The sequence below is a fragment of the Sclerotinia sclerotiorum genome, genomic scaffold (assembly GCF_000146945.2).
Source record: "Sclerotinia sclerotiorum 1980 UF-70 scaffold_13 genomic scaffold, whole genome shotgun sequence".
NCBI classification, from domain to species: Eukaryota; Fungi; Ascomycota; class Leotiomycetes; order Helotiales; family Sclerotiniaceae; genus Sclerotinia; species Sclerotinia sclerotiorum.
In genome coordinates, this window is record NW_001820823.1 from 408,277 (window position 1) to 435,771 (window position 27,495).

Below are 27,495 nucleotides of genomic sequence, written 5' to 3' on the forward strand. Positions count from 1 at the left end.
TGACTGATAAACATTTCCCTAAGATGATAGTTAAAACAGAAATAACGTTCCCGCCGTCCGCTAGACTATAGTTGAATCCTCGGCATCACATGAAGAACATGATCATGGAACTTTCCAACTAAATGAACAGAATCAGTCTTCTCGCAAATCTAATCGAATTCCACAGTATTAATAACATCCGCTCTGCAAAAACAGCTCGTCAAAAGTGCCTTGTCTCCTATTCGCACGTGCCACAAAAAGTTTCCGACCCGCTCATGACGACCCCTGAATCCGCTCCACCAACGAGCCGCCCTCTCGGTATATGTCCACTAATGAGAAACGAACACACTTTACCACCGACCTGTTTAGCGGAACCCTCTGCAAAGTGACCACTTAAATATGTGAGATCTTACGATCCTGAGTTCACGCTATACTCGAATGTGGTAAGGTGGATGACAAATCCACCCGGAATACAAACTCGCCTTCCAATTTGCAGGACGAGATAAACGGAAAATTCGCTGAGCTATTTGATAGTTAATCTAGCAATGTGTATTGAATTCCAGAGATTATCGATTGGCCGTCAAAAAGGAGAAATTTTCCGAAAGATCATCAATCATGGAGATGAATACTGAGCCGAGGGTGGTTACTACACCAACTTCATATATAATTGAGGAATTGGGCTCTTATGTAGACGCAAGAGAACCGGAACTAGATGTGAGTGTGCTTTCCAAAGAATAGGATGCTCGGGTGTGAAGATTAATCAAATCGGAAGTCGGGGTCTGATACGGATTCTGCTCTTGGCGGGATGAGTTTGAGGTAAAGATAGATGATACTGGATCTCTAAAATGTATTTAACGACACATAAAGGAGTTCCAATTTCACCGTTGAGTCGGAATTATACAGACATATCGAAGAGAATGGACGAACTTATCACCGCTATAAGCATGGTCGTAAGTGGTTCCTTGAAAAATACATTCTTATAGGCGGAAGCTGACCATTCACCCAACAGAATATCCGCTACCAAATGATGCAGTATGTCAAGTAATGCAATGTGGAAATAGCACTAGCTGATAAAACGCATGAAATTCAGCTAGAACAAGATAGGCTTGGTACTTGCTCTTGTATCGCCCGTGTTGAAAAATGACCAATCCTGATAATCGTCTAGAATTTCAACACAGATTACTTCGTATGACCATCGACGGAAAGTTATTTGTGTCACCACTAGACACAGATCGCCCAATAAATGTGCTAGATGTTGCCACTGGTACTGGAATTTGGGCGGTTGAATTTGGTAATTTCTCTGATTTTGGAATGATTAATTTTTAACGATATGCAGCCGATGAATATCCTCAATCAACGGTAATTGGTACTGATCTTAGCCCCATTCAGCCGCAATAGTAGGTATTGAGGGGTCAATCTCTGAATACTCCGAGGATCACTGACCTGGAACTAGTGTCCCCACAAACTGCTCGTTCCGAATCGAAGACGCTGAAGATCCTTGGACTTTTGACGATCTAAAATTCGATCTTATCCATGGACGCGTCTTGTTATCCTGCTTTTGCTCTCCGAAGACTGTTTTCGCATCCGCCTTCCAGGCTCTCAAACCAGGAGGATACCTTGAACTTCGAGATCCGATCTTTCCCTTTAGATATGCGTCCCCTCCTCCCGAAGACTGTGCGTTGGTAAAATGGAATAATATGATAGTGGAAGCTAGTACGAAGGCTGGAAGACCATGGACAAATGGAGCATATTATAAGCAGTGGATGGAAGAAATCGGCTTTGTTGACATTGTGGAGAGAAGGGAGTTTGCACCCATGAGCCCGTGGGCAAAAGGCCAGAGAAACAAAGTCTTGAGCGTGTGGGTACAAAAAAACGTGCTGATGGGTCTGGAAGCAATGAGTATGGCCTTATTCACAAGAGTTTTGGGAATGGAAAAAGAGCAGGTGAAAGAGTTGTTGGTAGCAGTCAAAGCAGACATTGAAAACAAAAGGATACATTGTTACTCCGAAGGGTGAGTAAGAGCTTCTTGCAATACCCATTTCCCTTCTGCTGAATGTAACGATCAACTAACATACGTCTCATCCAGAGTCCTAGTGTACGGTAGGAAGCCGGGGGGAGATTCATAGGGACTGACTTCTGAATGTTGAGATTTTCGATTTGATTTAGTTTTTGGACAATCCCTACAGGGTCATTCAGGCGCTGATTTAGCAGAGAAAAGATGGATTAGCAATGGCTCAGTCTATCAATGAAAGCTTGGATATCCACCGCAGCATTACACAATTTCATTTGTATAGAATCCATTATATAATATTGTGCGAGCCTGCTTGATTTCAAGGTGGGCAGTCTCAGGAGTGATCAGGGTTGTTCAAAGGTACGTAAGAACGAGTCTCGCTTGGCGAAACGTCGTACTGGTCAAGTGCGAAGAGAATATTCCCCAATTTGATGGATGGATATCGCATCTACAACGTGGATTGAAATAGTTTAGGTACCATACGCGACTTCATCACGTTCGTCATTAGGATTAAGAGCATGCTAGGAAATGCGGCCCGTCCAAACTGGTAGGTACATGGCTTCGATATGGCAAGGCAACTGAAAGTCGACAAGTGGCTCCTTTTGTTTAACTAACTCCAACTTCTTTAGGGCTATGAGCGATGACAATTCCCTATTAGAATATTGTTTCTTCGGAAATATGAGACGCCAGGCAATTTGTTGTATTTGATTCAGGTAAAAGGCGAATCATCGCAAATCGTGTAAAGATAGATAGGCTGAAATATTATCTTCTATTCTGTTCTCGGCGATTCTAGCAGGCGGAAGCACCACATCGATGCTGGAAGTCCGGGTGACAATCCCAACTTCGCCCTAGTTACTTTGAAGGTCCAAGTTTGATGGCCCCGAAAATAGACAAAAAAGCCATCAATCATAGCATAGCTTGCATGCCATAGAGCGCGATTGAAGAACGGGAGGCATGAGCAATGATTCCCCTGACTCCGGGGTTTAGAGAACAAAACTCGGCTCGCTCAGATCATGAAGCCTTGCCAATGAAATCGCGCATTCCTTATCATTGGAGTCCAATATATCGATGCAATCCCATCTCAGTATGTTGAGGTCGATGTCACTGTCAAATGGCGAGTTCAATTGACGTTGAGTGTGTATAGTGTGTATTGAGTGACGATGTTCTAGAAAAATAATACGAAATGATTAAGGTTACCCCGCACTTATCGAAATTAAGCTAGTCGGATAGTTGGTGTAAATTGAGCCTATAATCTATAGTGTAGACCTCTGATCCAATAGTGACAACCAAAATTACGATTTACATACAGCCTTCATCATTCCTTCCAAATAAACCATCGAGATCACCAAAAGAGATTTTCTCTAGCTGTTCATCTACAAAATTTATACAACAATAAAAATAATCTGAGCGCTACAATACACAAGTCCCCCTTCAAACAAGGTCATTAGACAAACTCTTTTTGGGTTCTGCAATATTTCGCAGGAATGGAGTTGTCAAATCTTCTATTTATCTCTGAATCTCTGAATTCGAAATCTCAATTGCTTTTGATCGTTTGTATCCCCAAATGAATTCTATCTAGCAGTATAAAGATGAGTTTTATTTAGTTCACGTAGAAAAGATTGATCAAGTATGTAATTCCATACAATGGTTAGACTATGAAAATCCCAAAATTGGGCTGTGCAAGAAATCTATGAGTTGATCGGCTCTAAACCTTACAGCATGAACTGTATATCTCATTAACCATTACCCAACTTCCGTGGATTTCAAAGCTTCACCTCCTAAATCCAACCATCCATGCACACTTTTAAACCCGTCCATCCACCCTCTCAACATGCACACTCATCACATTATCACCATCCCCCTTCCCCAACATCCCATCATCATCCTCCCTCCTCATTTCCCTCAACTGATTCGACCTCCTGTATCTCGGTATCGTATCCATAAAAGCTCCTTTAACAATCTCCCCCTCAAAAAGCGTATGAATCCTCTCCAACGGCACATTCATGGTCTCCGGTACACAAATGACCGCATAGACGGTCATCAACAAACAACAAGCTCCAAAAAGCAAGAAAGTGCCATAAGTAATCCCACTTAGCATATACGGGGTAATTTTCGAGATGATAAAGTTAAATAACCATTGCACGGCAATAGCAAGCGCCATGCTGAAACTGCGGAGATGGTTTGGAGAACATTCCGAGCTGAGGACGAAGGGGATGGGTCCCCATCCGAAGGAATAGAATACTACGAATAGATATACGCAGATGATTGCAAATATTGAGTTTCCGTTCAATGGGGCTCCATCGACGGGAGGATTGACGGCTTGATTGATTCCAATGTAGAACATGGCGAAAGCTTGTCCGAGCCCTCCAACGATTAAACACCACTTCCTTCCGATTTGCTCTGTGGCAAACATGAGTCCCAGCGCGGTAATACACACCTTCACGACACCATAAATTCCCGTTGCGAAAAGCCCTGCAGATGTACCAGTAAGACCCACCGTCGAGAAGATTTGCGGTGAATAATAATTAATACTATTTGTTCCCGTCCACTGTTGCCAAAATTGCAGTATAGCAGCCATAGAGACGGCATAAAATGAAGCTTTGTTTGACATTGTGAGTTTCATTTGTCGGAGGAGAATTAATCTTTCTTTTCCGTGGAAATCAGCGATGATTTCGTTGTATTCGCGTTGGATGAGGGGATCTGTTGGGGAACGACGACGCACGTGTGAGAGGGCTTGGAGGGCTTTTTCGTGTTGGTCTTTTTCGATGAGCCATCTAGGACTTTCGTTCTGGAAAAGGAGCCCGAGTCCGAGAAGGATGCCAGGTAGCGTTTGTAGGGCAAATGGGATGCGCCACTTTAGGGGATTATTGCCGGCTACGTTTTTGTTCATGCCAAAATTAATGAAGTAGGCGAGCATGATACCTGTTCTGGGGTGTGTTAGTCCGCCTTGTCTTCTTCTTCCTACGAAACTAAGAGTGATGAGATTAGGAAAAACATACACATTAAATAGTTGCATGCATCCCACGCATCTTCCTCTAATCTCCTTATTCGCATTCTCCCCAATATAAGTCGGCACAACTGCACTCACCAATCCAACCCCAAACCCGCCAATAAACCTTCCTACATAGAGCTGACCTAAACTAGTGGTATTAACCCCGCTCGTAGTTTGGATGATAGATCCAACGAGAAAGAAAAAATCCGCCACAAGCAACGCCTTTTTACGTCCAAACACATCACTAATATAGAAACTCGACATAGCGCCAAAGAAACATCCTCCTTGTAGAACAGAAACAATATTCCCAGATAGATTTGTGTAAGAGGAGGATCCTTCGTCGAGGCCGAAGGAATCTTGGAAGGAGGACATGGTGAGGATTCCACCGATGAGTCCGGTGTCCCAACCGAAAAACATGCCGCCAAATGAAGCGACGACTGTGAGGAAATATGCGTTGCGATTTATGGATATGTCATCTATGATTTGACGATAACGGGAAGGTTTAGATGTGGGCGGAGTTTCTAAACCATTTTGGGAATTGCCGCTGGGGGATCCAGGGGTCTGTGATGCGGACATAGTAGCGACAGTTCGTACACACTATCGATAGATTTTCAAAGACGATACATTCAAGATAAATTTATATAGTTAAAACAAAATGTAAACAACAAAAATCCAACTACTCAGATAAACACAGAGAATTAACAATCAGCATTCGATGGATGAAAAGTGAGGGGTACTTCCTTCCTCTCCCTCTACTTGTACACTTAGCAAGTGGGTCATCGAAAGATCAATATGCAATGCAACGCTCCAAGCAGCGATATCGATTCCCGTCGTCAACTCCCGCTCCATATCACCCCGCGCCAACAAATGATACGAAGATCTGGGTTGAAAGAAGGTAAAGCGAAAGAGGGTAAAGCCGCTACAAGATAGATAGCGTGGTTTCACTACCAATACGCGTAAACCCACTGTGCTGTATGCGGAGGGACGACGGAAAATACTTTAATTTGCTGCATAGAATCAAGTGGTTGACCGCGTGATATGATTTGTGGTGAATTTTTGTTTGATGTTGGCGAATGAGTGGGTTGTGGAGCGGCTTTCACGTCATACCGCGCCGGGACCGAAAATGTGGGGGCTGGATTGTACCCCACGGGGAGGAAAAATTTTATCCGAGATGCTTCCATGCTTCCACTGTTCCATATCGAATAAAGAATAAAGCAGGACGGAGGATATAATCATTATTGTTCCTTGAATGATTACTACGATTCTCGGTACCAATCCACCATAAGCAATCAATGGAGACATTAACACAAGCCAGAAGAACATCTATCACCAGCGTTTGCAGCATTCATTCTACTACCTGATTAAGCCACGGATTATCAATTAGCTGTCTTGCTGTCTTTCTATCCTCGGGACGCTATTGAAACATCCCTCGCCTGAATTCCAAAAACGTATCCTGATTCTTCCCTCGAAGACGCAGCTCGGATTTCTCCAAACTCTTATCTTCCATGACTGGTATCTCAGCTATCCATTTCCCTACACGCGTAGGGGATTCAGTTAAGGATTTGGATTTAAAGAAAAAGTTTCTTTAAAGTACATACCTTCTTCATCAAAAAATTCGGGACTCCGCACACCTCATTTGACTAGATCCAGAGGGGGAGATCCTAGCATTCCAATAACCTCTGCTAAATGTGCGCGAGTCGAGTAACCTTTCCCATCGGGATCATTGCCATAAAACATATGCTTACCTTCAAAAAGGTTCCATATCATAGCTCCAACGCTCTAGATATCAACAGGGTAGCTCCATGCGGCTTTTATCATGACTTCGGGCGCCTAATAGCAGATTAATATGGTCATTTGAATCGTAATTCATAAGCAGAGACCCGAAAAGACACAGTATAATACGACCCTATAAATCTGAGGTCCCGCATTGTGATTTCTCTTCTCGTCGCCCCGCACCACTGAACCGAAATCACTCAAAACGGAGTCACCAAAGAATTTCGGAATTTCTAGTTGTCGTGAGGTATATACCGTTACTCCATTGATTGATTTTCGCGGAGAAGGGTTTCGCATTTCGGCATTGGTGAAGGCATCAAGAATAGATTCGTCTTCTATTTGAGAAAAAATATTGTCGGCTTTGATGTCTGTAAACAGCAATCAGTAAAATGCCGAGCAACACGGGTCTATCAGCTGCCGTCACTTTAGACTTTGGAGCGGACACCATAGAGATAATGAAATTTGTCCCACCTGTGTGAACAAATTTACACTCGGTGTGTATATAGTCTATTGCCAAGAAAAGTTGTTTCAGGGAGTTTTTGAGCAGTTCCTCAGTGAATATTCCATCTGGAAGACGATATCTCAGATCTCTAAAGCTATCCCACATTGGCTTTTAGACAAGGCATGTGTGGTTTCCTCCAGATCGGGGTATTAAGAAGGTTTCTAAGGCGGTCCTGATGTGAGAGTAACCCGGATGCCAATGATTCCCTTTCTCCAGGAGCTGATAGATTTTGAATTCTTCCTGTGGATCCCCATCACGGGTATATATCTTTAAAGCAATGTGATCATGTGCTTTAATTTGTTAGATCATATAGATGATATGGATGGTAAAGAGAGGAATTTGGAAGACGTACTGGAGATCGCGAGCTAACCAGACCGTAGACGTGACACTATACCCAAGTTTTCCAACGACTTGGTATTTCGATGCAAAGATATCTCCGATATTCATAGGGTAGTATAAGCCCCGCTTGAAGCCTTCAAACTGCTCTTCTTATAACGGCTGAACCTCATTGATCCATTCAATTCCCGTTGTCGGAAAACGCCTGGGCGGCAATGGTGCCCTCCGACGAGCAGTTCTTGCCCATCTGAAAATAGATGCCCTCGCGGCAGTGCAGGAAGCGCCCGATAAAATTGTTTAAACTATGGGTTCTCATTTGAGGAAGTTATTAATGAGAAAATGGTTCTGCTGATTTGACGGTAACGTAGTTCTCTTACTCCGAGGGTGAATATAAGCGACATTTGGAAATCACTATCAATACATGTGACATATTTTCATCGTTTATTAGGCACATAAATTTACAACTACACGTGCTATTAATACTAGATACACCTAGGCTCGGGTGCCTACATATCGACTTCACACAAGAACTTTTCACAACCATCTCCAAGTTTAAAGTCGAGCCTTTATCTCATTCCTACTAATCTCATCCTTTGCCTTTTCTCTCAGCACCTTTCTCAATATTTTTCCGCTCTAGAGATATATTAGTCCAAGACTCCAAGCGCATCGCCCATTGCTCTTCTCCAAAACTTTTTATAATGGAGCTAGCAGAAATTAGAAAATGAAAAAAACTCACCGGATTCTTAGGAATTGCATCCAGAAATACCACACCACCCTTCAACCACTTATACCTAGTAGTTCTTTCCTCTACCCACCTTGTGACCTCTTCCGCCGTCACATTTCCATCTCCGCTCCTCACCACGTAAGCTCTTGGGACCTCTCCGTCCCCAATCGTCACCCCAATCACGGCTGCATCCGCAATCCCTGGATGTTCTAATAAAAGCGCTTCTAGTTCAGCTGGTGCAACTTGATTACCTTTTACTTTAATAAGTTCTTTCATCCGGTCGACGATGTAAAAATTGTTTTTAGAGTCCACGTAGGCTATATCTCCTGTGCGAAGCCAGCGGCCTTCTGGAGAATTTACGATTGTCTCTTTGGTGGCTTCAGGTTTGTTCCAGTAGCCTTTCATTATACTTTTATGTTTGTCAGTACGATGCCCTTTGTATTTGTGTTGGAAATAGAGGTAAAGCATAGAAAATTTAAACATACTTAGGAGCCTGAACCCAGATTTCCCCTCGTTCACCCTGCTTGACCTCTTCCAACGTCTCTGGGTTCACGATCTTAGCGCGGCAATTGGCGTTAAGCTCACCAACCGTGTTTGGGGGGGGATCAAGTCGAGGATCGCAACCAACGACTGAGCATGTTGCTTCAGTCATGCCCCATCCTTGCTTTATGTGGTGTTAGTCGTTTTTCAAAAGAATAAAAGTCAAGAGAGAAATAACGACATAGGAAGAGGAAACTTGCCAATAGTTTCACACGCGCGTTCGGCCACAGTTTTTCAGCTGCTTCTATCACTTCTCCGCTTAATGGTGCCGCACCAGAACCCATATCGGTGACACTACTAAGATCATATTGTTTTGTAAGGGGTGATTTCACGAGCATCTGGTTTCCTTCCCGTCAATTTTTCGTTTCCTTTCACATCACAATTGAGTGGTGGATACTTACGACCACAACTGGAGGTACCATACTCAACACTGTAATCTTATATTTCTGTACCGCTTCCAGCATCCCTTTAAAATCAAACTTCTTCATGATATAGACTGGAATTCCACGTTTAGGCGCTACCGTGCAGAAAATTGTTTGACCCATGGCGTGATACAAAGGGAGAAAACATAACCATTTTCTAATATGCAAACCGGGTTAGAAGATGGCTAGCAGTTTAGCTGGCGTACCTACGCTTTTCTGTTCCTTTCTTCTGTATCGGCATGGAGTTCATGTAAATGTCTATATTGCACCGCGTTCGCAACATAATCTAGGTGATTTTGCTATCAGTCTTCCGTGCAACTTTGAACAAGCTTCGGGAACATGGTTAAGATCAAGAAAAGGTAAAAACGTACTATAATGCGTAATCATTACCCCTTTGGGTTGCCCAGTTGTCCCACTACTATAATTCAAACAACAAACCGTTTCCTTTGGATCAACATCCTCGTTCCATTGGAATCGCTTTCCAACCTCCTCACTCTCTAGCAATTTCCACCAACTTTTCACTCCTTGTTTTATCTCTCTCCCACCACTAACCTCCTCATCGTCAAAACTAAAAACCCTCTCCTTTCCCAATCCCACTTCCTCCGCAGCTTTCACCCCAATCCCCAGACCATCCCTCCCACAAATCAAAAACTTTGCCCCACAATCCTTCAACTGGTACACCAATTCCCTCTCCACAAACCCCGGATTAGCCCCCGTAAAAATGCCTCCTGCCATAATGATGCCCACAAGCACAACCGGGAAAAATAGATTGTTACCCGAGAAAAGTAATACCCGATCACCAGGTTTCAACCCATTTTTGATGAGCCCAGCAGCTAGACGTTGTGAATAGAGACGGAATTTTGAAAGGGTGAGGAAATGCGACGGGTCTGCGGCATTGATGAATGCGGGCTTTTCTGAAAGAGAGTGTGCGGGAGAGTTGAAGAGATAGGTTGGAAGAGTTACAGGAGGAATTTCGATTTGCCAACGAGAAGAGAGGGGCATTTTTATGCAGAAATTCAATCTATTATTGTTTTTCTTCCCAACAGCAGTGAGCAAAGGAATAACTATTCAAAAATCGAATAAATCAATCAATTAAGCAAATGCAAATTCACAAATTTAAAAAACGAAAGAGAATCAAAAAGTTGTCACTAGCTGACAGCTGGTAATTTGTACATATACACACTCCTCAGTTTCTCACATCCAATGTACCTCTACGTAATTTATCCCATATTTTGCGGGGTAGTGAAGCGGCGGGGGTGGGGTACTCCCGTCTCTAGCTTATGTTTTTTCTGCTAGCGCCGAGGTCCTTTTCGGGTATTTCAGCGAATTGCATGAGTTGTAATTTTCCCCTCCATGTATAGTGCGTCTGGAAGACGGGAGACGGAGAAATCGTTTTGTGCAGACTCCGCATCAACTAGGTATTTTGCAAGCGAGATGTGCCAGCACATACTCCGTACGGTGTTGGCAGAGGAAACGTGATCTTAGGTTAGGCCACGTGCTTTTCACGTGGAAAGATTAATACAATGTTTATTTGAAGCTTCGTATACTAGAATCAGTCGCACTTATCACGCACTACCTAACTAGGAACACCAAACACAATCTTGATTATTGTCTAAATGTTGGCATTAATCTAGTATCTATCTCTATTACCACTGATACTCATGGCATTTGCCACGACCCAAAACCTGTTGGATGCCGAAGACTACTTGAGAGACACCTGTAATATGCATACCTGTATATGAGTGGGACCTCCCGGTAGCCGACACAAGTCTCCCTCCTCCATTACTAACTCCACTTTATTCAGCAATAGGACAATGGTCGTAATTCCCATTGAAGTTATTACCCCACCACTGTGGAAACGGCGCCGCGAAGCCACCGGCTCCGAAGACAGCGAACGATAAGATGAACAAAACAGTGTAACTAGCACCGTCCCAAGCTCCAGTAATCAAATACGAATAATTCTTGAAAATACTCGGACGATAATTGCGGAGATAGAATTGGGTGAAGAATCCAGCGATTACTTGGCTGAAAATCACACAGGTTTGTGATTGATTGTAGGGAATGTAGCCGGCATATTGGATGAATTGAGGCATATTGATTTCGGTCAGGGCAAAGCCTCGGATTTTGGGGATGAACTATTGGGAAGAGTCTCGGTTAGTGAAAGGCGAAAGCGGAAAGGAGAATTGGGGATAATTACAAATACGACAATACGATGTGCCAAGACAAACGCGGCGCCAATAACTAGACCTAAGGGTACGATTGAATATTTGGCTCCCGATTTGTAGAGTTCCTTTGCCAGTGCCCACGAAGCTGCATTGGTGTTGAAAGCCTGAATTGAGGCACCACTCCAGGAACTATTACCATTTCCGGTGGCAAGAAGTTCGCGGTTGGAGTTTATGATCGATATCATGACGACGTAATTGACAAAACCCCCCAGAACGGTACCGTATATTTGGGTAAGGAACATGGTACGAGGAGGAATTTTGACTAGATTATTGGTTAGTTCATGGATAAATGTCGGAAGGGTAATGGCTACGTACGGTATTCGCCCAACTTGAGATCATTCGAAAGATTGACAGTGTTGGCGATGACATTATGCGACCAAGCAGCAAAGTACATGTTACCGACAGGGCGTCCAGGAAGCATTAGACCTGCCAACATCTTACTTAGGTTATTTGTGGCGATACCATTTCCATAGCGAGCATATAGAAGATTACTCTGGTTTGATGTTAGATTCTCAAATTCCACAAAACACCTCGAAGGACACATACCAAAGGAGCAATGAAACATCCCAGCAGTAATGCAACAATATACGCCCAAACGGGAAGAGTGATATTCTCCTTGATAACGACCACAAGACCGAGAACAAAGCTGAGGATCAAGATCCCAATATACCACCACCAAGGAGCCTCTTTGTAGTGTTTGGCCATGTGCGCATGATGTGGATCTTCGTATGTTCCTGCCTTTGCGCTTTTGAATGCCCGGACGACATCCCCACCCCAGAACACAAAACAATGAGTGATTAGAGCACCGATCTAAAATTTTCAAAGTCAATATTCCTGGATTTGTGGATGATGGTGGTAGCTTGAGATACTTACAGCAGCATTTGCCATGAACATAGCATAGGCAAAACTTCCAGTCAGACTAGGATTACCATATTCTTCCAAAGCCGTCTGATTTAGTATACCATCGGAGAAGACTTGTCCAGTTGGATATCTCGAGCCATTTTCGGAGCGAAGTTGTGTTGACATGAAGGGTTGCGCTTTTGAATCCCATGCATTGGTATAGTAGATACCGAGCATGGCGGCGAAACAGACGATGTATCCTGCAACACTATGGGCTTGTGTCTTAAGTGGAAGGGAAGTGTTGAAAGATGTAATCTACGGGTTCACAACAGTTAGTTCTTCTCCTTTCCTCATTTCAAACAAAATGCACCCGCGTATTTGACTTACATATTGCCAATCAAACGAAAGCGAGAAGAGTCCCAGGCCTTCATTATTCGTCGCACCTCCAAATATATTGGTAAGTGTACTTGCTTTGCTACCTGTGGCATTCATAGCAGCCAGACAAGGAATGGAAACAGAATTCAACCATGGGAAAATATAAGCTGGAAGGAACTCGTAGGCGGACATGCTTGCAAACGCATACCAGAAGTATCTGAGAGGTTTGGAATGTTTCAAATCTTGCCAGTGAAGTCCTTGTAGGGTTTTCACTGTGGGTAATGTACTCCAGTATACGGATTCTGGATGCCAAACCATGATGGGGCGAAGCATGCCGCAAAGACCGTATCCAAAGAGACCGATGGAAATTACTGCTAAGATGACGGTGGTAGCGCTGAGAGGTATGCCATAAAAGAGATCTTGAGCCGCAAAAACTGTGATGGTTTCGGCGGCATTGGAGGCCGATGTAGCGGTGATGGCGCAAATAGCGTGTTCTTTAAGATTCCATGGTCCATAGTTGAAGAATGAGACAATGCGAATATACATTGGCGGTTTACCCTGTCCACCTCTTTCTCTCCATCGAGCTTCAAGTTTGTCGCCGCGGGGAAATACATTTGCCCATGCCTTACCTAAGAAGTAGGCAATAAGAACGATGAAAGTACCTTGGATGACACCTTGGGAGGTTGGTTTGAACTAGGTTTAAATATTAGCTTCTGTTGATCCAAGCAGATATCAATCATGACCCACCGAATAAATCTGGTACATGACTGCTTGAAACCCTGAAAGCACAGTAGCTAGCACAATGCTACGGAAACTTAAAGCAGGCTCTCCATCATCTCTCATAGGCAACAAGTGCGCAGCTGCATCCGCACCGGTAACAATAATGATATCGTCACTCTTGTCATCTCTACCGTTATCAGACAACTCTTTCATCTCAATATCTAGCGGATCTTTAGAGACCTCTCGATTATCGGCCGAGATGCGAAGTTTCTCGTCAATTTCCTGGTGTGTGGGTACGGCAACGACTTGGCCCTCAACAGGGTTCAGCGCCCCAACGGCTGAGATATCGGTATCGGCGACTGGCATCTTGTCGAATTGACTATTGCCGACTTTAGTCTGGTAAAAATCAAGACTTGTTCGCAAGCTGAAAGCAGCACAATCGAGGATACGCAGGGCGTCCCAAGGTAGATGTACTTCCTCTCATATATTGGAGGTCTTCCCAGACCCCTGATAAGGCCCATACTTGTTCGATGGTGCAACAAGCCCTGGTATCGCGGGATACAAACATGATTATCTCTCACGAGCACGATAAGGTGAATAGGCCCTTGTGTGATAGTAACTTTATCGCACGCCTTCGCTAAAATCCCAGCTGATCGCGTGAAGCTTACATTAAAGCTTGTGTTTTCGGAGGGACTAACGGAAATGATATGGCCCTAAACCTTACGCTATCACTGGGCACGGATACCATACAGGACAGGGTTATCTAAAGTAAAATCTCGAGCTATGATCCGCTAGTAAAAAGAATAAGCTTTGAGATTCCATGGATAATTTGTTTGGTGGGGATTGAAGTCAGAGGGGGAGGGACTGACTTCAATCGTGGATGATAGGTGGGATAACAATGAAGAGGATATCTAGTCCCAGGAACAATTTTTTTTTGGAAAGATTTAGCGAGGGCACGACCGACGATCACAGACATCTTATCTCCCCACGGCGTGTCCGTCCGGATCGAGAATTAGATTTGATACTTGAGAGTGAATGTGGATTAGGTTGGAAAGGGTGGCGCTTAATTTTGGAATTTATCCGTGAATATCTTGCCCAGGATTGCTTGTCGAAACATCTGCCATCAACACATTCTAACATTTTTCGTGACTTTATCGCTCGAAAAATGGAACTTTTTTTTTTCTATAGAAAAAAAGTACCAATGAATACTGCGGTACTTCACATACATGGTAAGTAGCCACAGTAAGTTGAAGCTACACAACGTGGCCATGGAAAATTAGCCCGCCGAAAAGTAAAGTAGAAAAGAAATTGTCTAATTTACCTAAATAAGCATCAGACTGAGATCTGATCGACTCGGTTGAGCTAGACTAGTCAGACGTTTTCGGTTACACCCTGCCGAATGCCCAGCTGTGTGATAGGTGACTATCCAGATTAAGCAGGTCAATATGAAGAATTGATAAGAACTTTCCAAATTTGGGAATTTTACACGTTCGTGACTCGTCTAAATTGTTGGTTGATTGGATTGATAGATTCTGGGGATTCCCCAATTATCATATCTCAACTTCCAACATCTCCTCTAAGTATCTTCTAATCTATCCGAGCTTATGTTGAAAACTTGGCGTATTACATTGTGAATTTTTGAAATGGACAAAGATGATTGGTTTGTTTCCGAACGTAAGCTCATCGAGCCTATCGATTAGTAGATTACTGGATATTTCATGTCGAGGTTACAATATTGATATTCCTTCAGTCGTCCCGAGACTTCGGATCGGGCATCAGCAAACGAGGGGCAAAAGATAAGTATTCTTTAGGTTGCTCGTGCAAACAAGAGTGGTACATTACGAAAGAGGCAGGAGATTAAGGAGAAGATCATGAATCAGGTTATTCATTCCCTCAAGTCTCAGTGTGGCAAGTTGCACACTTTCCATCGCACAAAATTAGGTAATTCAGCTGCACAACAGTTGGCTTCTAGAAGGAATTTACTGTACACGGACCATTGGTTGGCCCCAGATCCCCGCTGTCACCTCTCCTTTTGGTAGCTTTCGTTAACTCTATTGAAAATGATGCGATTTGCGACTAATCGTAACCCTCGAAAGTCCGCATGGATGTATACCCCTCTATTCATTAAAATCCTTGCTGAGATTTCATGACACTATTTGACCACACCGATGTGAAATGAGGATATGAGACCTCGTGTAAAAGAGCTCCTGTGCACAAAAGTGCCATCTTATCGAGATTACTTCACGTTGAAAGAAGACGTTTACATGCGCGTATGTGAGTAAGCGTCGCGGATTTTGATTGGTGATTAGGATATGGGTGCTTACATTACTAACGTCATTATGGGGTATGCTTTGGATTTCTGCAGTGGTGGGAAAAGAATAGAGTGGACACAGGCAATCAAAATACATTCACAATAATTCTAGCTCTATTCTCCACAGTCTTACTTAATCCCGACAATCTATCATCTAATCTGTACTCAGTTCAAAGCATTTGGAGGTAGAGTCCCCGGCGCAAAACATCTATCGACAGCCACTGCATTATTTCCCCACCAATTTGGAAACGTGGCATTGGGGAGATTGAGACCAAATACCATGACCGTTTGCATGAGTTGAGTACCGCAATCGAGGCCGACTCCAAGGAGGTAATTGTACTTTCGGAACCAAACAGGATGGTAGCGATAGACGTAACCCATGCTGTTTGAATGTTAGCTTTGAAACACAATATGGAATATTTCGTAAAGAGGAGAGAATGAAGAAAATGGGAAATAAGCACTTACAAAAATACAGAGAAAGCAGCACTAGTAAACAAATTCGTTGTCTGGTATACCGGGAAGAAAGTAGCACCGTAGCAAATCAATGTAGGATTGCATCTTTCCTCGATCTTCCAATGAGGTTTCCATTTATGGACGATATAGGTCAAGATGACAAGTATGGGACCAAGGAAAAATCCATAGCAAATCCATTTGTATATGGAATCGTGCCCGAAGAAGATCTTAGGGCCAAGAACTCCCCAAATTACAGAAAGGGAATAGTAATTGCGGGTCTTAACGGCATTCCAGGCTTGCGAGGCAACGGCGCCAGTTAATTTTGGGCCTTCGGAGTCAATGATGAATCCTGGGTGGTCAGTTAGTCACAGTAACGTTGGATAAAATGGAAGAGGACTCACTCATCATTCCGTAGTTGATGAAAGGGCCCAAAAGTGTACCATACATCTGGCCTATAAACATCTCCGTTTCTGGGATCTTCATATAGAAACCAAACTTGTAATCAGAGATCAAGTTGAGATTCTGCTCCAGGATCTGTCGGCCGTAGACCATACACGTAAGAACAGCCAGAGGTTTGCCCGGGAAAAGAGCTCCAGCTATCACCTCGGATAGATATTGCATTCCGACTTGCATATTTGCGATGCCCCAAAGGACTCCATTTGGAAATGTGAATATACATGAGATAACTGCAATAACTATAAAGCCCCTACATCAGTCAGTTAGCGGGTGACAGATGGTTCTGAGAGGGGATACACTTACCACCAAGGAAGTTGCATTTCACCTCCATAGAGTTGACCGATGGCAAGTCCAGAGCAGATGAGCAACAAAATTGCATACCACCAATGTGGGACGCGAGGGTGTATTTCCATCAGCTTAAGGTAAGGATCATTATAATTACTCCTTCTATTTCTAAAAGCATCTTTCATTCCCTGGTAAGCTGGTTTACCATACCACAGCACTGAGTATACCATGGCTCCAGTAGATGCAGCAAACCCAAAGAAAAATTGAAGAGCATAAGATGCAGACCAATAGGGTGTAGAATAAGCATCCATTGCTTCGTGATCCAGCGTGAAATCTGGTTTGAGTATCCGGGAAATATTGTACTTGGCGCCAGTGTCATCCCACGTACCAGAGCCCATAGGGGCGAAGTTCAACGCGTTGAGGCTGTTGGTGAAGTACAAAAGAGGGTAAATCATCCAGCATGCTAGAATTGCACCCATGAATTGATTCGCATTTGCCCAGAGCGGTGTATAAAGAGGTGAGAAAAAGGAGACGTAGTTCCAATCCAAGCTGATATCGAGAAATCCCTGGAATATTCATTAGTATGTGGTAATTGTCATCGAAGTCACGGGAGCATACAAAGCCATTATATCCAGACCCCATCACATATGCCTTCCAATTACCGTGGCCAAAGTAGCAAATCAATGGAATTGAGCTCAAAAGTGGAAAGATAACTGAAGGAAACCATTCATAACAGAATGCGCAACACGCAACAATAGTGAAGAATTTAAGGGATTTCTTCGTGACAGCCGGATTCTTGTGCATGGCATTGAACAGAGACACGTTTGGTAAAACTCCCGGATAGTAGATGTTAGGAGGTCGAACGAGGATATCCCGAAAGAGTCCTGCAAATCCATAACCTATCATTTGGGTCGTGATGAGGAATAGAATTCCCCAACCAGCATTTATCTTGCGACCATAGTATAATTCCATCGCAGAGAGTGGACCGAGACCGTACGCAGTGTAGCACTTATTATATGATCAGTAAAAGTAATAGGGAAGAGCCATAGAATACCCTTACACTACCCCAATAAGCTACCACAATGAGAGCGTGTTCCTTTGCATTCCATGGCCCTGGGTTAAGACTCCATTTGAAACCAAAGGTATTGAAGACTCGCTTTGGCAAGTAAGCGGCCATGCCCGTACCCATACCCCAAGACAAGAGTTGCACGGCATAACTCGTAAGGTTCATGGAATATGGCTTAAAGTAGTAGAATGAAGAAACTCCACATCCAATAACCACCCAAAAAGTAGAACAAAACCAAAATCGGAACGTGAGGATTGGTTCACTGCATTAAGACATAAGAATCGGCATAAATTTTGGGACGGAGTTGTTTCGGCATGCACTTACGTCGGGTCATTGTGCAGGTCAACAGTCTTCGCCAGCAAAGGAATAGGATAATCTTTCAGACGAGGGTCGATGACGACATCGTCTTCTCCAGGTACGATGATTTTCTCACTGGGAATATCCTGAAAATCGTTTGAGTCGACAGCTTCGATCTCAATATCCGCAGTCTTCTTTTCGGAGATAGGGGATTCTATGGAGTTTTGAGATGTAGAATCCCCCCGTTCTCGATGCACATCTATGGTATCCATTATCGAGCACAATTGTGCAGGCAAAAGAAGATAATTTGAAGTAACGCTTTACTCCAGTAATTTTTAAAAATGCTGGCTGTTGTGGTACGTTCTTATATACCCCGCGTTCCGCGTTAAACCCACGGGCCTTATCTATCATCCCAAGGTTTTTGCCTTGCATTTTGTCTTGCAGGGACTATTTTAAGTGGTTGCAACCATTTACATCTGATTACATGTCGTGCAACCGCGGTCAGGGACCTGGATCAATATTTTGTGGTTGATATCTTTCCCAAAAGCAAGCGGACGGCTCCAGAACGGCAGCGTGCCCGACGAATCTTCGATTCTCGATGGATACGATAGATACAGCTCTCCTTGCATCCCCGTATTCAACAAATGGTGGACCATGTTGACAGATAAGGAGCCAAGGGAAAAAGGCTTAGCGTAAAAGCTACTGTACGATATTGCTTGACGACTTCCTGAACGAGCACTTGTTCCCTGCAACTTGGCAGGAAACATATAATGTCTACTTTACCGACACCAATAACTTTGCTCCTTATCACGACAATATGCAGATTTGAGTATCGCCAAATTCCGAGAAACTATCACAAGATATCGACGCTGCAACCAAACGTGCTGGAGTTACATGCAGACATGTAAGCTAAGATACGACATTGACACTTGCGATTTAGTGGAGTAAAAACTATCATGAACCCGCAATTTAACCGAGACTCTGCTCTAAACAGTTGGTAATTTAGCAGAAACCATTGGAGAAAAGCTCACGGACTATCACGAATGGCTTCAGATCGGCATCGTATCCAAAATCACCTTATCAAATAAAATTCTTGGATAGATTATCAGGATACATGATTCAAATAGGCAGGTGTCAAGCTTACCACGTTGATAATGCACTTTTCTAGGTTCTCGTCAATGGTGGACTGCTATACAGCACGAGACAACGAATGATATGGGCAAAGGCTTGAGGCATGGAAGCCGATCAAAGCCGTTCTGAAGCCATCTTGAAGCCGTCTCGCTCGTGGTGACAGTCCTACTCGTCGTCGATTAAATTCAGCCGTGTGTGGTATGATCGGGACGAGACTCCGGTACTGTACCATGCTGATTGGTAGGGTATCGAACCAGATAAATAGAAGAGGAGAGAGAAGAGGGACAAAATTGATGGGAGAAAAGTAAGCACCATGTTGCATTAAGTATCAGAAAGCTTTATCACGTGACTGGATTCGAGCAAGGCTCGGTATGACTCACATCCTGAATAGGGGGATTTGCGAGTTCATGTAATTCGTCAACTCCTTTCTTGACTACATCCGGTAGCGAATCCAAAGGCCACGAGTTTGATGATATAGATATCATGTTGGACTTCACACTTGGCACTTGTTTGTGAAAGTTTCATAGTTTCATAATGTTGACCTTGCTATCAAAATTATCTCGTCAACTTGACACCAATAGAGACGGCAGTTATGAGAGTAGACGCACCATGTAGTATAAGGCGTGTGCGGCATGTTACATTTTTGGACACGCGTTGGAATGTACAATATTGAATTCTACATCACTCGTTTTACCGAGTCATCAGGAATGTTGGAATTTGAAGAATCCCATAAAATTCTCTCCGTCTATACATTGAAGTTATGTTTATCGTAATTCAATATAGGTTTCGATGGAGTGATCATAATATTGATTCCCACAACTTTCAGTTGTGTACAATCAATTTTTGGAGATATGAATTGGGGAGAGGTGAATCATCAAAGATTCCGCACGAGCAGAATAGAGTAGATGCGAACTTTTAACATTCGAAGTGAGTTTGATCTTTGAGATGGAATCAATGTTTCAAAAGAGGAGCAATGTTCTATTTTATCCGAGTGATTAATTCACCTGGATTAAGCAAGAATTGCATGTCAGACAATCAGACTTTCAAAATCCAGAAGACAATTATCCTATCTCTGAACACAAAACCAATCACTTAAAAGTGCGAAAAAAAAAATCACACAAACCAAAGATCTCACGAACTCCACAGCACCAAACTTAGTAAGATCTTCCTTCAAAGTAGAAGGGAGTAAGTCGAGTACCCCACTTTCGGATCTATCCCTCTTTTGAATTACCTCAAAGAATATTATTATACATATTTTAATTTGAATATCTTCATAATTATTCTGTTTCAATATAATCCTTTTGTAAATTTATTTTGTAATTATTATTAAAATCATTTTCATTAATTTGTAATCTTCAATATTAATTTGAAACTTTTGAAGTTTTTTCCAAATTAACTTGAAATTCTTTTATTTAAGACTTTATTAATATATATATATGTGACGGAAACCCCTGCTTTCCTCCCATCCTTATTATACAAGAAACCTCAGGTACATTAACCATGTCCACACATGATACGATTACTCGGGATTAGTATACGATTTAGGTAGCCTGATGATCAGATCCGGACAAGTACTAGGTATCAATGGTTATCGGTAAAGTAAGATCATTGAAGGGATAAATATGACTTCTTTTTGCCTAGCCATTCCGGCTAGGCCATTCATTTATGTATATATAGAGTAGCTATCCCCATCTACAGGTGCTCTTCACCTGTAGATTCTAAGTTAAATACAATTGCTGGTCTATAAACACCCTTTTGGTCACACAGAGCTGTATTTTTGATTTGAGTACAAATAATTGCCCCTAAATAGATATAGTAGGATAATTATCTAATTCGATTAGATTATTCAGCTAACTCATGTCAGAGGCTATGAAGAGATATTATGGTTAGGCTGATAAACTCCTTTCCGAACCTGGTGTACCCTAGTTTCGAGTGCAGAGAAGCCAAGTGCTGATCCCACTACACAAGTCATCTTTTTACCATAGGACTGGTTACTAACTTGTACCATTCCTCATTGGTAGGTAGCCCACCAGAAGTTGAGAATCAACAATACAATTCACTACGGTCGTCATCGCCTAACATCCACCGTCCACACAACATCTCGAAGAAATGAATGACTTCTCCGAAATTAGCATATAACCTCATTGGAAGCTCAAAGTATCAGAGCTAAGTACTTCAATTTTTATAACGGTCAAACTGGTCACATCAAAAATTGGTACTTAACTCGCCACTACCACGAAAGGAATAGTCCTCGGGCTTTGGGGTCCTTGATCCTCTATTTATATGACTTTATATGGTCTGAAAACTTTATTTTGATACTTTAATGACTTCCTGTCACTCTTATGAATAGCCGCAGCTTTCCCTCAAGCTGATTGAAAGGGCGTTGTTGATCGACTGTCAGAAAATAATATTCACTGGGAAAGCTTTCCAATAATCGTTGACCAAGTGATATACCTATTCATTATTGCATATTTGCAACTGTTCTATCATATTTCATGAGTGTACGAAGCTTTTCCTCATTTTCAATCACCACTGATTGGATCGTCAAATTCTCAATTGTTCTACAATTTCCATTACCAAATTCTGAAGTCCTCCTTGAAATATTCACACTCCTCATTTTCCTAGCTAAATTTTCATGTTCATTACTAGTGCTGATTCGATTAGTTGTAGTTGCTTATTTGTCGCACCTGTGTGAGTCGCACAAAAGCATCGCAGTTCTTTCTTGTTATACAAATATTACAAAGGCATACCAGAGAATGATCCAATTCCGGCATGGTCTTTATCATCAACAATGATTTGAATCCCTTCATGAAAGATTAGGGCATGATAACAAAGACTTCACGTCCAAATCTTGTCTTTCCGTATTTGAAACTCAAAGTACTCTAATGGTGAAAACTTACTCAACTCTTGTTCCTACGCTTCATCTCCTGAAATTCATGATTTTATATCGCACACTCAAGTAAAAATGACAGAGCAAGTCATAGACCCAGCTAGACCTATCTTAACAATTAAAGACCGGGAATTCATTATCCAAGGTCATAGACAAACATATGCGGAGCCAAACAGCGAAGCTCTAAAACTTCTCGAGTCAAAAATTGAGGATGATGGGACACCAGAAGCACCTCCGGGAGATCCAAAAGATACCAATCTCCTTCCATATAAACCATTGGCTGTACAAGATCTTCAAAACTTTCGACGCTGGTGCGGGCCAATTTCGGGTTCGAAAGACAATACTGAATACACTGATGCAATCGGTGCGAGCATTCTTAAAGTAACAGATGCCTATATTCGTCAAATATGCCTATTTGTGAATAGTCACTCACCAGTTCGGAATCGTCGCGAGGATTATCCAACCATGGCTTATCTTCCCCACGATTTCTGGAATCCGCCCACCGATCCTCCTACTGAAGCTTATATAGAAGAGAGAGCGGAATACATAAGGACAACAGCACGTCTGCCGCCTCAACGAATTACTGCCCTCACTCACTTGTTCATTCATATTACATCATCTCCTAAGAACCTCGATGTCAAACCAGAGAGTGCCTTGATGGTAATAACGCCCAGGGCAGCCACGATAGAGTACTTTGATCAAATGGATCATCCCGACAAACATCACCGAATAGGAAATATTATGAATGTGATTTCCCGCGTGGATCCTACATGCCATGGAACATGGTTAGAACTCGCCGATTGGAAATGTAGAGCCGGACAATCAGGTGGACAATCTGAAATCCTTGATTTGCCGGCGGAAAGAAAGAGGTCAAGTCAGATTTGGGTGTGCACGAGTGCTCTAGGTCAGGCACTTGGTCATGATGTCGGGATGCTTTATCCTCTGAAGGCTATGGAGACCATGGGATTCGGTTCATATGATTTCTTGATGTGGAGGCAAGCAATGGTCATTGTGATTGATTTGTACCGCGGGTATTTCTCAAATGTCTTTGGTGACCCGCAGTATAAGCCGAGGGTGAAGATAATGTTCGGTCATCGTATGTATAAGGAGGGGAAGACCTTCCCTTGGGTGGATAACTCACGGCAGCGGAGGAATGGCTCGCCGTGGTTACATTTCTCGGAGAAAGTGTACAGGAGACTTTTACCTAGAGAGTTGGCGCAGTGGAATGGATCGAATGCTTGGAGGAATCTTGATGAGGAGGGATTGTACCATAGAGCTACTGAGAGAATGCGACACCCTAATAGGAAGGGTAGATATTATGGTGCACCTAAAGGAACACAGTTAGGGGAATTTGGGGAGAAGATGAAGGGAACGAGGGCGAGGAGATTGAGGATGTGGTTGGAAGATGTGGATGCTAATGAAGGAAAAAGGATAGATCGTTATCATAGTCCTAATGATTCGGTTGGGTGGTTTGTTGGTTCGAGGATGTAGTAGTTGGTATGAGGGAGTAGATGGATGAAGATCGGCAATTGTACTGTCTTGATTTTATTGTGTATTTACTTGCGAGATTTTAGTCATGTCTAAATATGAATCATTCATTGAAGTGATATTTCCTTATGAAAAGTACATCTACTTCTATTCGTGATAGACTTTCTGCTCACAACCTCACCGCTTGGTCTATGCTTTTTTAAATAGCTAAATATCACAGACTAGATTTGTCAATGCCTGTGACTACCGAGATTCATACGTGGCCGTGTCTATTTTTTGGAGTAATAATACACATACGGATTTGTATCGCAAATAAGCTGCACAAAACTTGATCATATTACCAAAATATGAAGTCAAATGACGAGCACTGAAAGATTCAGTAAATGCAGTCATTGAATTGGTTCAGAGTCAAGAAACTCGTTTCAAATGCAATGAAGAATCATATAGTCACCAGGTAGAAGCACGGGTATCAAAGTAGTTAAACAATAACAGCTTTTCATTAAAAGATTAAAATCACAAAAAATGCCTCGTCTACTCATCCTCCAATATGATATGCAAACACAACCCTAAAGATGTATTGCCAATGAATTGAAATAAACCCCAAACAAACACACAAACCCGCGATATCCAGAAGAAAAGAAAGAAGGCCTAGTGCATTCTCAGAGAGAAATGGAAGAAATGGATCAAGTATACTGATACTCAATCTACAAGACGTTTGCGATGGCGAAAACGGCAGCGAGGAATCCCCATGCGGAGATGGCAATGCTGCTTCCTGCACCGGTGAATTGTTCAACTCCGGAGGCATCGCCAGTGGAGGCCTGGGGGACGAAGGTGTCAGGGGAGGTGGCATCGGTAGCAGCGGGGCTGGTGGCGGGAAGGGCAGTTCCGGCTGGGTCAGCGGCGACTGCAGCAGCCTTGCTTCCTCCGTACCATGGTCCCCAGCCGTTGTTGTTGGTGAGACTGTTGAGGTTGAAACCCAAGTTCTTGTTCTATTCATATTGTGCAATCAGTACTTGTTCAAGATGGACGATAAAAGAGGTGGAGCAGGAGTCCTGTCTACTTACAATGTTGGCGTTGGTATTGTCATTGACATTAACATTGGTGTTGGAGTTCTGGTTGACGTTGGTCTGGTGCAAGAGAATTAGTAACATTCTTAGAAACAAAGAAATCAAACAGTGGAGGGCAGGAAGTGCAAGATCAGAGATCTCCTTACATTCTCGTTCTCGTTCTCATTTTCGTTCTCATTTTCATTCTCGTTCTCGTTACCATTCTCGTTACCCTATAGCATGATAGTTAGTAGTTGCCCAGTGAAAAAGGTATTGTGAGAAAATAGTAGGTGAGGCCTCAAAGTCAGGTAGAAATCGACGGAGATTTTTATTCTCAAAGAACTGGATATCTTACGTTGCCATTTCCGTTTCCATTGCCATTGCCATTGCCATTACCGTTGTTTCCACTGTTACCACCGTTGTTACTTCCAGGGCGTCCTCCAGCACCTCCAGTTGCTTCTGGAGTTGGAGCGATAGGGGTAGGGCTAGACTCGGCATCACCCTTTGGCTTGGGGTAAGGCTTTTGACCTGGAGGGCACACGCAGCTTCCATCAATATCTTGGTAGTTGGCACCAATGGCTGGGCCACCATAGGCGCCAGAGCCATATGGGCCTGACCAGGAGCTAGCACCACCAACTGCGTTGATACCAACTTGAGTGGCATCTACTGAGGCTGAAGCTGCTGCTGGTGCTGATGTGCTTGTCTTTGGCTTCCGCCCGCCGTTTCCTCGGTCATTGTCGCCATCTCCACCACGTTGTCTCTTCCATGGTCTCTTGGGGGGAGTGGTGTCAATGATATGAAGGAAGCTAGAGTCTGCGTTTGTAGTGGCACCTTGCAACTCTGAAAGTCCATATATTAGTCAAAGTCCTAGAGTGGATGGAGAACAGGAATCGGATCTCTTACGTAAGGTACTGGCATCTAGACCTGCTGCTCCATCACCCCATGGGTAACATTGGCAGTTTGAAGATTGAACTTGACCGACGCTTGATGATCCACTAGCTGTGGAAATCAAAGTCTCCTTTGCTGGTGGTGGGTAATAGCCTGAAGAAGTTAGTATTTCTGGTTGTAAGTGCTACTAAAAATACTAGCCTCCTTGAGCTTGGCCTTGACCTTGACCTTGTCCGTTACCTTGACCATTGCCTTGACCGTTACCATTGCCTTGACCGTTACCATTGCCTTGACCGTTACCATTGCCTTGACCGTTACCATTGCCTTGGCCGTTGCCATTACCATTACCTCCATTACCGCCTCCTTGAGCAACAGCGAGGTGGGCCGTAGCCAAGAGAATTTGAAGAACAACTTGAGCCTTCATGATGATAAACTTTAATTTAAAGTAAGTGAATGTGGTATGTCTAAAGGACTATTTATTGTTTGGAAGAAAGAGTGTATACAAGTTGGTTCCTGGTGTACGATGAGAGAAGAAACGACGGAATTGCATCGTGATTTTATATTCGAGATCATCTATGTTGTGGTAATGTTGGAGCCTCATTTTCGGGAACTTAAACTGTGAGGAATGAATCTTCGCTATGGGAGGGACATCAAATATGGGAATGTGGAACCCAAACAATCTAGTCAATATTGTGCTCGATGGTGAATTGTCTTAAGTTAGAGATGCTATTGGCTCAGATACTAAGAATTCGGTATATTCCTTTGCTGAAATGTTTTTTTTCGATACATGTAGCATAACTGCCAAGATGTTTCTAAGAGGAGAATGTGTGTTGTGATTGAGGAATGTACTTGTCTCGCTACAGACAAATCATGAAAACTATAGAATTAAGACATACCTAACCCACATATCACAGCTTCGTGAAGAAAAATGCATCTTGAAAATCTTCACAGCGCCACAACACGAAAGTACTTGGAAGTCATTCTTTAAGTCGCAATCAATTGTGGTAATGGTAATGGTAATTGTAACATCGCCATCGTTCTCGGCCAGGAACTCTCATTCCTTGAACAATTGCAATTATGTTGCAATTTTTCCAGAATATTCCGCGGATGTTTTTCCCTCGGAAAGGAATCTCCTTGGAATGAAATTGAGAATTTAGCATTCATCTTCAGTATACCAAGAAATTAAGCAATTATATCGAAAGCTTGTGAAGTGTACCTAAATTTAGGCCTAGCAAACCGTCCGGTAGTTAACGAAGGGATGGGCGAGATGCTGCCATGCCTAAAATAAAATGAAGCAGCGTTGGGAAATTTGCAACTGACTGGTCCAGACCTACCCTAGGCAAACGCAAGCTACCAAATGATAACCCTCCAACAATTACATCTTCAGCATAGTTCGGCGAGTCACCACAATCGCGTCCGAGAAGGACATAGAACTAGTAGAAGAACAATACGAAACTGTTGAGGCTGGCACTTGCAGGCCATCACACAGATCGATCTTCCAGCTTCCAAAAATTGGAGCTCCCACGACATAGTATAGATTCACTACCAAACTCAATGAATATGCATCGTTTTCCAAACACGTTCGACTGTGTTATAGCTTGTGATTCTTGTCTTTGCTTCTCTTCAGAACTTCAATGCCCCTCTTGAACCACCACATGCTATCAATCATGATGTACCTAAACTACCTACTTCCCAACCTCGAATTTTTTATCGTAGAAACCAAGAATTCTCGAGTCTTGTTGAAA

At 43.0% G+C, this 27,495-nt stretch overlaps 9 protein-coding genes across 9 annotated transcripts; 3 read left to right on the forward strand and 6 right to left on the reverse strand.

Moving 5' to 3' along the window:
* Positions 1-594: 594 nt before the first annotated feature.
* On the forward strand, positions 595-1,421 carry SS1G_09291 (hypothetical protein; the record flags this gene model as incomplete). Its single annotated transcript, XM_001589520.1, has 4 exons — positions 595-693; positions 989-1,011; positions 1,158-1,270; positions 1,378-1,421. 4 exons carry the CDS (start codon positions 595-597, stop codon positions 1,419-1,421), a joined length of 279 nt encoding a protein of 92 aa, XP_001589570.1.
* A 255-nt stretch (positions 1,422-1,676) lies between these two features.
* On the forward strand, positions 1,677-2,083 carry SS1G_09292 (hypothetical protein; the record flags this gene model as incomplete). Its single annotated transcript, XM_001589521.1, has 2 exons — positions 1,677-1,990; positions 2,074-2,083. 2 exons carry the CDS (start codon positions 1,677-1,679, stop codon positions 2,081-2,083), a joined length of 324 nt encoding a protein of 107 aa, XP_001589571.1.
* A 1,711-nt stretch (positions 2,084-3,794) lies between these two features.
* SS1G_09293 (hypothetical protein) lies at positions 3,795-5,558 on the reverse strand (the record flags this gene model as incomplete). Its single annotated transcript, XM_001589522.1, has 2 exons — positions 3,795-4,917; positions 4,990-5,558. The coding sequence occupies 2 exons, from the start codon at positions 5,556-5,558 to the stop codon at positions 3,795-3,797; spliced, it is 1,692 nt and encodes a 563-aa protein (XP_001589572.1).
* Positions 5,559-6,848: 1,290 nt separating this feature from the next.
* Positions 6,849-7,704, reverse strand: SS1G_09294 (hypothetical protein; the record flags this gene model as incomplete). Its single annotated transcript, XM_001589523.1, has 3 exons — positions 6,849-7,123; positions 7,245-7,345; positions 7,610-7,704. The coding sequence occupies 3 exons, from the start codon at positions 7,702-7,704 to the stop codon at positions 6,849-6,851; spliced, it is 471 nt and encodes a 156-aa protein (XP_001589573.1).
* Positions 7,705-8,145: 441 nt separating this feature from the next.
* Positions 8,146-10,281, reverse strand: SS1G_09295 (hypothetical protein; the record flags this gene model as incomplete). Its single annotated transcript, XM_001589524.1, has 6 exons — positions 8,146-8,226; positions 8,330-8,726; positions 8,803-8,981; positions 9,259-9,436; positions 9,490-9,565; positions 9,651-10,281. The coding sequence occupies 6 exons, from the start codon at positions 10,279-10,281 to the stop codon at positions 8,146-8,148; spliced, it is 1,542 nt and encodes a 513-aa protein (XP_001589574.1).
* Positions 10,282-11,075: 794 nt separating this feature from the next.
* On the reverse strand, positions 11,076-13,805 carry SS1G_09296 (hypothetical protein; the record flags this gene model as incomplete). Its single annotated transcript, XM_001589525.1, has 7 exons — positions 11,076-11,414; positions 11,477-11,766; positions 11,820-11,997; positions 12,051-12,314; positions 12,378-12,659; positions 12,732-13,412; positions 13,467-13,805. 7 exons carry the CDS (start codon positions 13,803-13,805, stop codon positions 11,076-11,078), a joined length of 2,373 nt encoding a protein of 790 aa, XP_001589575.1.
* Positions 13,806-16,143: 2,338 nt separating this feature from the next.
* On the reverse strand, positions 16,144-19,923 carry SS1G_09297 (hypothetical protein; the record flags this gene model as incomplete). The annotated part of the gene is made up of 10 exons (XM_001589526.1): positions 16,144-16,147; positions 16,216-16,552; positions 16,605-16,909; positions 16,963-17,510; positions 17,563-17,952; positions 18,005-18,272; positions 18,335-18,566; positions 18,792-19,059; positions 19,452-19,496; positions 19,819-19,923. 10 exons carry the CDS (start codon positions 19,921-19,923, stop codon positions 16,144-16,146), a joined length of 2,502 nt encoding a protein of 833 aa, XP_001589576.1.
* A 2,480-nt stretch (positions 19,924-22,403) lies between these two features.
* On the forward strand, positions 22,404-23,819 carry SS1G_09298 (predicted protein; the record flags this gene model as incomplete). The annotated part of the gene is made up of 1 exon (XM_001589527.1): positions 22,404-23,819. One exon carries the CDS (start codon positions 22,404-22,406, stop codon positions 23,817-23,819), a length of 1,416 nt encoding a protein of 471 aa, XP_001589577.1.
* A 701-nt stretch (positions 23,820-24,520) lies between these two features.
* SS1G_09299 (predicted protein) lies at positions 24,521-26,174 on the reverse strand (the record flags this gene model as incomplete). The annotated part of the gene is made up of 6 exons (XM_001589528.1): positions 24,521-24,805; positions 24,881-24,943; positions 24,991-25,095; positions 25,218-25,702; positions 25,766-25,903; positions 25,991-26,174. The coding sequence occupies 6 exons, from the start codon at positions 26,172-26,174 to the stop codon at positions 24,521-24,523; spliced, it is 1,260 nt and encodes a 419-aa protein (XP_001589578.1).
* Positions 26,175-27,495: the final 1,321 nt, after the last annotated feature.